At 32.5% G+C, this 11,676-nt stretch overlaps 1 protein-coding gene across 1 annotated transcript in view; it reads right to left on the bottom strand.

The window, feature by feature from the left end:
• Window positions 1-279: 279 nt before the first annotated feature.
• LOC106476127 (AF4/FMR2 family member 1-like) overlaps window positions 280-11,676 on the bottom strand; it is a gene marked incomplete at both ends in the record, with an annotated part of 16,927 nt that continues 5,530 nt past the window's right edge. The window contains 4 exons of the mRNA XM_013936798.1: window positions 280-319; window positions 2,763-2,858; window positions 4,254-4,301; window positions 6,435-7,097. Of these exons, the coding sequence (XP_013792252.1) occupies window positions 280-319; window positions 2,763-2,858; window positions 4,254-4,301; window positions 6,435-7,097 (847 nt within the window). The remainder of the gene's footprint in view (window positions 320-2,762; window positions 2,859-4,253; window positions 4,302-6,434; window positions 7,098-11,676) is intronic.

Here is an 11,676-nt window from a genome sequence, read left to right as displayed (position 1 = left end):
ATGACAACACATACTTCCCTACAACTAACACTATATCTAGGGGCATGACAACACATACTTCCCTACAACTAACACTATATCTAGGGGCATGACAACACATACTTCCCTACAACTAACACTATATCTAGGGGACATGACAACACATACTTCCCAACAACTAACACTGTATCTAGGGGCATGATAACACATACTTCCTTACAACTAACACCATATCTGAGAATACAACACCACAACTGTTTAAAACTAATACTACATCTCATAATAACTAAAACCAATTACCTTTTACCTCAGTACCCGAGACTTCTCTAGATCCCAGTTCCTGGAAAAATAAATAAGTTAAATAAAAACATTGAGCATTAGCTTAACATAAGATATTCACAACATGGAAACAATTCATCTTGAAAAAACAACATATTTTCATTGTAAAGATTAACTCCAATAAAAGTTGTTGTTACCAAGAGTTTTTCCAAACATAATTTTTTTACAATATTAAAACAAAGGAACCTTCTTAAAAGCTGTACTACCAAGTTTTCACCTTCCCCTCTTTACTTAGCAAGAGTAATTACATATAAAAAACTTACAGGTTGATAGTTCCATGGATTATCTATCAAATGCAAATAAACACTTTAAAGTTAATATACAGAAAGACTTCTTGCACACAAACTAAATACTAGGTTTCAGTTTTTGTTTAACTCCAATCTCCCATGTTTGATTAACACTTTGGCAACTAAAAAGTTTCTTCACAGTTTGTATAAAAATTAATACATCAAAAACTATTATTCATAGCTAAACAAATTCGAGATGTAAACAATGTTATGAGTATTCAAGTCATTCAAAATCTTTGACCACAAGATGTATTAAATCAACTCATTCTCATCAAATATTCTTATATATTCATAAAGTAGAAAAGTCAATTGAAAAATACACACCAGGAACAACCAATACGTGTGTTTGTATATGTTAAAAAGCCTAGCGATCAATTCTAGTGACACTAAAATCAATTTTCTACGCATAACATTATCTTTTTAACTTTCTAACAATACTGTATCCAGGTGATTATCCCAATATTTTCCATGTACATCCAACAGTGAAACAACACTTGACAACTGGTGAAATAAGGATGTCACATTCTTCTGCTGTTAACCTGTTGATGAACTATCCTAACAACACTGTAACCAGGGGATTATCCCAATATTTTCCATGTACATCCTAAAGTAAAACAACACTTGACAACTGGTGAAATAAGGATGTCACCTTCTTCTGCTGTTAACCTGTTGATGAACTATCCTCATTACACAGGCCAAAAGGTATGATGTAGAGCTCCCCTCAGGTGCTGAAAGTAGCTCTGGGCCATCTTTCATAGGCCAGCTTCTCTTGCTGGAAGACATATCTAATATGCTGAACCACCAGACACCTTCCATTCATCTGTCTGTGGAAGTCAAAAGGCATCAATATTGGTCACCTCATATACCCAACCACCAGACACCTTCCATTCACAAGTCAATGTGGGTCACCCCATTTACCCATGAAAAATCACACAGAACCTTGGAATATCTTGAAAACTTCAACTAAAGACAACCAAGTAATTTTTGTATCTCAGCAATAGTTATATCCCTAGTACTACAGGAAAGTCTGCATAGTGGCACATGAGATAACTCACCAGACCAGGTCCAAAGTACACCACGGAAAATCACTGGTGCATTGAGAGATACATCCCTCCTCAACATGTGCTTATGCAGTCAACTGTTCTTCGGGTTCAATCTGGCAAGCCCTGGTTAAATTTTCCACAGAATGCATTTCACATGCTGAACAGGAAAAACTGACAATCTCCACAGTATGGCTATTCCCAATATCCCTATACCTTACCCAAAGTTGTAGTTGGAGACAACTCTTCAACCACATCTAATTGGTTAGCATTTACCAGAATGGAATCTGCATCAGTTAGACAAAGCGGTGGTTCCAATCAAAGTGCCAGGTACACTGCAGAATTGATCAACATTTTGGCAGCTCTTGTAACAACCAACAACTTATCCTCAAGCCCCAAAATGCTACATTATGACAGCTCTTGTATCAACCAACAACTTATCCTTAATCTACAAAATGCTGCATTATATCAGCTCTTGTATCAACCAACAACTTATCCTCATCTACAAAATGCTGCATTATATCAGCTCTTGTATCAACCAACAACTTATCCTCATCTACAAAATGCTACATTATAACAGCTCTTATATCAACCAACAACTTATCATCAAGCCACAAAATGAGATAAGTCATCAAAGTAGGTCCTTAAACCTCTATTCAAGACACCAGACATGACAATGGTCATCAGATTATCTCCTTAGATCTTTATTAAGGCCACACAAAATGAAAACAGTCATTAAATTAATTTCTTATCCAGCTATTCAAGCCACACAACATGACAACAAACAAGAAATTAACTCTATATATATATATTGCTGTCGTGCCACATAATGTAATAACAGACATGAAATTAGCTTCCTGCATTGCTGTTCAAGTCACACGATGAGACAATCTTTATCAGCTTACCAAATTAAGGATATTAATTCTGTCCATTAGCTTATTTTCAAGAACATATTAATGATTGCAACGTCACAACACTCATTTAAACTTTAGAGTTTTTATTCAGTTCATTCATTTTCCAGTTAGTCATAAATGATGAACATTTTATATTTCATGTTTGTGCTTATTACTCACCTTGAATACAGAGGCACGTTTTATGTCCAGAATGACATACTTACCAGTTTTTCCTTGCTGGGAAAGAAGCGATACTGGGATTCTTCTTTCCGTGGTGTCTCTATAGCACTGAGAGGTGGAGGCAGTGTTTGTTTCATTTCCTAATACAACATGGAAAGAGCTGAGTACTAAAACCAAGTAGTAAAATATTTATATTAAATGTATTTTAGTTAACTACAAACAAACCAAATTACAATGAAAGCATTCTGACCATCAAGAAGTTGACATAAAAAGTATTCATGTTTACCTACTACACAATACATCAACAAATGGTAGTAACACAACCCCACATTTACCAATAAACACAACACATAATTCAATCATTTACATCACATGTGTCCATAATGCTAGACTTGTCTTCCTAGACATTCTGCTAATATTGAAATATACACATCTCTACAGAGAAAAAAATCAAAAGAAACCAATAACTACAGCTTGAGTTGTGTCTGCAAGGAAGAAGTTATTATGATGCAACTACACTGGATATGCAGAATGTGCTCAGGCACAAAAAAACTGAATTTAGACAGATTCTTCTACAAAATGCCTACCTGAATACATACATAGCACATTTTCAAGGACTTTAAAAAAATTTAGGAAAGATACAATGAAGAACCATTCTCAAAAAATAACAAGAAAAAACAAAACCACAGAGTACAAGGATTCTCCACCAAAATGATGAGAACTATACAGAAACTACATGTGATTTTAAAATACTCTTACTAGGTCAGCTTTCATGCACAATATACACTGCAAAAAAGACAGTTTTGTAAACCCCTCAAATATGAAATGACAATATTTAAAAAAAAGTGTGATATACACAAACTATAATACATAGAATACATCTACAGAGGAGACACTTTCATGAAAATATTTGGAACATAAATAAAGCGGAGGTGGAAAAAAGTTCAGTTGTATATTAAAGATGGATTTCCCAATAACAATTAAAATTCTCTTGCAATCTAATGGTTTCAGAAAATTATGCAATCATTTCTTACAGAATACAAACCAATAATTAATACAATTAATAACATAAAAAAACATACAAACATACAGATAATAACCTTATCTACAGTATGTGTTCTACTTCTCCATGATTCACATCACAAGCTTCCCCTAATGAACATAAAACACACACATAATAACCTTATCTACAGTACGTGTTCTACTTCTCCATGGTTCCCATCACAAGCTTCCCCTAGTGAACATAAAACACACACACACATACAAACATACAGATAACCTTATCTACAGTATGTGTTCTACTCCATGGTTCCTATTACAAGCTTCCCCTAGTGAACATAAAACACACAGATAATAACCTTATCTACAGTATGTGTTCTACTTCTCCATGGTTCCCCATCACAAGCTTCCCCTAGTGAACATAAAATACACACAGATAATAACCTTATCTACAGATGTGTTCTACTCCATGGTTCCCTTCACAAGCTTTCCCAAGTGAACATAAAAACACACAAACACACAGACAATAAGCTTACCTTCAGTATGTGTTCTACTTCTCCATGATTTCCATCACAAGACTTCCCCTAGTGAACATAAAACACTGATACACACACAAAGCAATATAATAGTGTAATTTCCAATGTAATACTAGCTACATTATTCAGGTTGAGCCTAACCTCATAATATACTCATTTTCAAATGTGTTGCCTTATCATGAGAACCAACTCCATCTTATTTTAGACAATTATCATCATTTTCCAGTCTTTACTTGCCATCAATATACCACTTTGCATAAACATATCTCTAAAGAAAAGTATATAACATAATAGTTTATGTTCATTGATTTCCATGACTATTTTCTCTATGTTTAATTTAACAGTATTTCTTCGAGACAAATGTACTACACACCTCCACCATTAACATAATACATCTGTCATATGTTAAGCACCATGGCTATTTTCTCTATGTTTAATTTAACAGTATTTCTTCGAGACAAATGTACTACACACCTGCACCATTAACATAATACATCTGTCATATGTTAAGCACCATGGCTATTTTCTCTATGTTTAATTTAACAGTATTTCTTCGACACAAATGTACTACACACCTCCACCATTAACATAATACATCTGTCATATGTTAAGCACCATGGCTATTTTCTCTATGTTTAATTTAACAGTATTTCTTCGACACAAATGTATTACGCACCTCCACCATTAACATGATACATCTGTCATATGTTAAGCAACACAGATATTCTACAACAGGTGTTACCATTAACTGAATATTATACTGATTTTGTACAAATTGGTTTTAAGATAAACTGGATGCTCTGATAATTTCTTTTCTCAAGATGTGATTTAAAACTTAAGATGTTTTTAATAATTAAGTTATTATTTATCATTGAAATATACATATCAATCAACAAAAAATCCAATTTTCCTTTTTATCAATTACACAAGTATAAGGTGATTAATAAACAGTTTGTTTCTCTAACAGAAACATCAACGTGCCTCAAGTGTAAGATCACAGAACCACTGTCTCCTTCTAGGAAGGTTGTAGCTTATGCAACTATATTGTAGTATGAGAAAGTCTGAAGAGTTTCTATTTATAGAAGCATGTTTACTGTGTGGCTTCACAAGCCTGAATTAGCTTAAATGTACAGTTACATTACACTTAGACTCACTAACCACTCCTTCATACTAATGCTTTGTTGTTACCACCTAATGATGTCTTCAGCATTACAACTGTTATAATGGTTCCCAATAATGATTAGGTAATGTAGAGTAAAACAAGGAAAAGGTGAAAAAAAACTGATACAGAGCAGTTTTATATCACCCTTAAAACACTGGAAATTAAAACTATTTCCAAGTGGTTATTTGTCATCAGAAGAAATGTAAAATTCTCAAACTTACGGACTAGAAATAGCTGAACACCAATGGTTGAACAAAGAATAATAAAAAAAGATAAGTGCTTAACTAATCCAACCTGTGGATGATCAAAAGATCATAATAAAAACTTAACCAATTCAACCAGTTGCTGATCAAAGGATCAAAAAAAAACTGCTTAACTAATCCAACCTGTGGATGATCAAATGATCATAATAAAAACTTAACCAATTCAACCAGTTACTAATCAAAGGATCAAAAAAAGATAAGTGCTTAACTAATCCAATCTGTGGATGATCAAAAAGATCATAATAATAACTTAACCAATTCAACCAGTTGCTGATCAAAGGATCAAAAAATGAGAAATCCTTAATTAATCCAACCTTTGGATGATCAAAAGATAATAAAAATTCTTAACTGATCCAACCAGTTGCTGATCAAAGGATCACTAGAATGAAAAAAAAGTGTTTAACTATTCCAACTATTGGATGATCAGTCAATCTTACTCTTTACACACAGACACTGGATTTGTGTGCCAAAAAACCAGTACTCACAGTTGAAAGAAATATATTGTTATGGTTACTGAACAATTAACAAAAAATATGTAGATATTTCTGTTTTGAAGTAATTCTTATCACGGCTATGTATTCTGCTGTCTAAGTATGCCTGCCTTTTCCTATAATACATTTTTGAATAGATTTTAAAACTTTATGGCTAGGAGGAAAACTCAAACTCTCTCCAGTTACATCTTATAAATCATGATCAATAAAATCTTCCAAAACTAGTCCAAACACTAACCATTAAAAACAGAATAATATGAATTACCTGTAAGTGAGATAAGTTAACTTTCTTGTGATCTCTGTTGGACTTGTTTCTATATTTTGGTAAGTGGCAATTTCCATTTGAAACAGAACTTTCGTGAAAGGGTTTATTTTTAACTTGCAGTGAGGTAGTGTGTTCATTACTTGTTCTCTCCTTGTAATCCTCTTCTACCCTGTTGACTGGAACACAGGGAGCTGGAGGTGTTGTTACAACCTTACTGGGAACATGAGGAGAAGGTTGTAGTTGAGAATTCTTTCCAACTTCCTCTACTTTTACAGTGATTTCTTTAGAATGTGCATTGAACTTAACCGAATTTGGAGACTTTTGTTGAAGAGCACCTGAAGTGCTATCAACTTTGTGTTGACCATTGAAAGTTCGAGGTTCTTTTGGAACACTTTCAACATAGCTGTTGTCAACAGTTGTTTTCACAAAAGAAGAGTCTATCCCTGTTTCATTAATACTAGCTTTGGGAGCATTAGTTTGCAGATGAGCATCAATATTGGAGGAAGCTGTGTTAGGGTCAAGGAGAGGTTGGGATGCCGTCACTGACTGCGATATACCAATCAGGTGTTTAGGATCTTGTATGAGATACTGCTGAACATGGGTGAAGTCTCCTAGAGCTTTCTTGATGCGACGTGAAGTTTCATCTTCGTTATTCGGATCAATCTAAATACAATAACAAATAATCATGAGATCTACATGACTATAAGTCATAAATACTGTAAAATCATATTACTGTATTTTCTATTAATTAAATATCTGAACACATTTGTTTATTAAAATAATGAAATAATGTCCTTGTAGTTTCTAAACATTATCTTGTAGTAGATAAATATTTGAACATTGTTTATAAAAACAATGAAACATTTACATAAATGAATAACAAAATTGAAGATGAAATAATGTCCTTGTAGTTTCTAAACATTATCTTCTAGTAGATAAATATTTGAATATTGTTTATAAAAACAATGAAACATTTACATAAATGAATAACAAAATTGAAGATGAAATAATGTCCTTGTAGTTTCTATACATAATCTTTTATATGATAAATATTTGAGTATATCATTTGTTTACCACAATGAACAACTTGCATAAAGCAATAACAAAATAGTAGATTTAAAGACAGAAACACCCTTATAAATACACACAACAAAGATCTTTATACACACAAAAGTCGGTAATTCAGTACAACACTGCATTATACAATTCACTAAATCAAAGATAATCTGGACCTAGTTTACACCAATTAAATAAAATATAATTTAAACACTACCTGATGGATGGTCTAGACTCTCCATGTTGCAAAAATATATTAATGTGAGCATCTTTGTAGTTTCAATTATTTTTCACTAGAAAAACTTTTTATACAAACAAGCAGTTTATTTGAACCATGCATTTCATGTTGTAACTGGTTAAATATGTGAAATGAAATACTAGACAAGTTAAAACAATAATGACCATGAACTAATTATACAAAAACCAGAAAATCAAGTTACAGTGAGGAAACTTAACAAATTTTTATACACGTGCTGTTCTAACATCTTTGGCAATATAATATTCTATGGGTTGTATACTAAATTAAGTCAAATTAAGTCAAGGATTGTAACAAATATTAAAAACACGGTAATACCAAAAAACATCTTTAAAAACAGACATTTCAGAATTTTCTTAAATTCTATCAACAGCAATGGAATCACCTTTAGATTCAACCCTTGCAAATATATTTCTACGTTATTTCAAACATCAATGGCTGGATAATTGCCCCTGTATTACAAACCAGTATTATACAGAAGGCTCGTTAATGATAATTTTCTACTTCTCCACAACACTCATCACGTCAAGAAGTTTTTAGAATACCTAAAGTCACAACATCCATGTATAAACTTTACATGTAAGATGGAAGAAAACAATAACTTAAGCTTTTTTTAGATGTTCAAATAAACAATCTCTTTGCCACATCTACTTACCATGAGAAAACATTTACTGGCTTATACACTCATTTCGACAGTTTTAATCCAGACTCCTTCAAACATAACCTTGTTCCAAATCTTCTGAACATAGTCTATAATATCTGTTCTGACTATTTCTGTCTTCACTCAGAAATTTTAAAAATTCATAACAATTTACAAAGTGACAGTTATCCCCTTAATTTCTTACACTCATCACATGAACATTCTTACCAAATAAAATAGAACCTACCAAAAATCACACACTGTTACAAAATATCCACTAGTTCTTATCACTCCTTTCATTGGCAAACAAAGTTTTAAACTCAAATATCAAATTAAAAAAAATAATCAAAACAAATTTCCCACAAATTAAGCTACGTTTAGTATTTACGTCAACATTTAGAATTCAAAATATGTTTAAAATCAAAGACACTACCCATTCCTATGCTCTTGTGGGTTGTATATAAATACACTTGTGGTGGCTGTAAAGCCACCTATATTGATAAAACTACACGTCACCTACAAATACATGTACACGAACACATGGGAATTTCAGCAAGAAGCCAATGTAAGCTAGGTAATCCACCAAAGTCTTGTATCCAATTGGACAGTGAGAATAACAACCACCTCATACTTCTAGAAAACTTTAAAATTCTCAACTCTGGAATCACAGATTACAAACTCTTTATTAAAGAAAGCCTCTCCATTTTTAATGATCACCCAATAACATCATAATAACATCAACTCATCCCTGTTGTCATTAATGTAATGAATTCCTGGATTCTCAGTTTTTATTTGACCATTATTATTATTTTAAAGATGCAGTGTTTATACTTTTGTGTAAGTCTTTCTCTATTATAGTTTCTCTTACTCAAGTATAGTCATGTATAGAGTTTAATTTAAAGCTGTAAAAAGAACTTGTGTAGACATGAAAGTATTTTTGTTGACTTCCTGCAGCTAAGTCTTTTCCAACCCCGATGGAGGAGCCCAAGAAACGACTGAAGGCCCACTATCTTGGCACCACCCCAACTCTGAAAGCTACTGGTATTGATGTCCTGAATTGTGCAATAGATGAATTAGTAGCATTGGTTCCACCAGAAGATTACCAGCTGGTGAATGTTGCTGTTGCTCCTTCTACAATCTCTATTTCTGAACCTGGGGTAAGTCTCATCTCCCACATTTGTAGAGAAACATATATTGTATTATGACAATAATCAAACTCATGACAAACATAAAAGATGAATTGTTCAGTTCAGAGATACTTTAATAATTATATCGTAAGATGTAATTGAGAACCTTAAATCCTATCATTTAAAAATTATAGTCACAAAGATCTCACTTCATTAACACCTGTTATTGATTATGTTATGTTAACAACCAGCTGGTGTATCCATTTGTATGTCTTTCAGCATGAATTTGTCTTCTTCACTTTATTTATCCTAATTTTTCCCGAACTTTCTCGATCTTGTCATCAATTACTTTTCTTTCTCTTCCAAAGCAATGTTTTCTTTCTCGAACTGTTTCTGGACAATTTTTAGTTTAGAATTTATTTGATAGATGGTGTTAGAAGTGTTTACTTGAAATGAGTATCTCAGGGGTCTTGATGCTGTAAACATGCCATTTTTTAATACTAATGTTAAACAGTATCTCAACTTGTTGATTTAATATGCATTGCTTTTAAAGAGCTTGCTGAAAGTATGATCATTTATAAAATAAAATACAAAATTAACATAAAATCCTGACTCGACTGGGGTTAGGATTTAAACACAAGACTTCCACATGACCACCGAGCCACTTTGACATCCACTGTTAACAAATATTAATTTAATATCTCATGATATTCCTGTTTATCCAAACATTAAAAGAGCTTGCTCTAAACATGATTACTTATCAATAAAAAAAAATCTAAATAAATTCCCAACTGTACTAGTATTTAATTGCGAGTCTTCTGCTTGAGGTTCGGGTGCTCTGACCACCAAGGCACTTTGAGTGTTAGCAACAAACTGGGCAATACAAACAGATAGTGGCTTTTACGTATATATCTATATATAAACTATAAGTGGAGGGGTTACTATTGTTTCAGTATTTAAATTATATATATGTTTTAAGTACTGAAATAATAGTAACCCATCTAGTTACAGTTCATATCTATCTATATATGTATATAAATAAATAGCTTACGAACTACTGATTACATTAATTGTTTATAGGTGATTCAATCAACACTATAAAACAATAATGAATTAAATCTCGCATTACCTTTACCAGTCCAGGTTATCAACTTGTTGTCATAATGGATAATGTGTCTGTTCTATTTAGTATTTTATATAATTTTTATAATTTTTCATGATGGCTGATAGATAGGATATCCCCAACTCATGTGGGTGCTATTACCACAGACATTATCCATTATCACAATAAGTTGACAACCAGGACCAATAACGGTATATATACTGTAACTGGAGTGGTTCTTATTGTTTAACATAACAATGTTTTAGGACAACATGGGAACTATTGGTCCATTTCAACTGTTTCATCCTCTAAAGTAAATCAAAAGAATTTTTTTTTTAAATCTTAAAGCCTTTTTCGTTCATGTACTTCTCAAGCTTTTTCTTAAACTGAATTAAATTTACTGCCTCTACAACATCCAAAGGCAACCCACTCCAAAGGACAACCACCCTGTTAGAGAAATGAAACTGTCTTAGCTAAAGATGACTCCTACCTTGCCAAAATTATATTTGTGTCCCCTAGTTCTAGTATTCTCACTGTTAAATATGAAAAAAGATGATACATCAACACTATCAATTCCCTATTCAATCTTAAACATCTCAATCAGATCCACACTAACTCTTCTTTTTTCAAGAGAAAACAATTTGAGAGATTTCAACCTCTCATTGTATGACAACCTCTCCATCCCAGGCAACATTCTAGTAACCCTTCTCTGAACCCTTTCCAACATTTCAATGTCGTTCCTCAGGTAAGAAGCCCAAGACTGAACACAATATTCCAAATTTGACCTATACAATAAAATTATAACCACTTTAGACTTGTATTCAATACTTGCCTAACACTAGCAACAGCACAATGCTTGGATGACTTTAGAGACTGATCAACTATTACACCAAGATCTCTTTCCTTCATAACACTGTTAAGGTTATTCCCATCCCAATTATACTTATAATTGAACTTATGATAACCCACATGCATTATCTTACATTTATTATAATTAATAAAAAACATTGTTGAGTTTAAATTATTATATTAACATAGTGTCCTTCCTTTATATACGACTA

Source organism: Limulus polyphemus, unplaced genomic scaffold (assembly GCF_000517525.1).
Source record: "Limulus polyphemus unplaced genomic scaffold, Limulus_polyphemus-2.1.2 Scaffold9870, whole genome shotgun sequence".
Lineage (NCBI taxonomy): Eukaryota > Metazoa > Arthropoda > Merostomata > Xiphosura > Limulidae > Limulus > Limulus polyphemus.
This window is presented reverse-complemented; position numbering and strand designations above follow the sequence as displayed.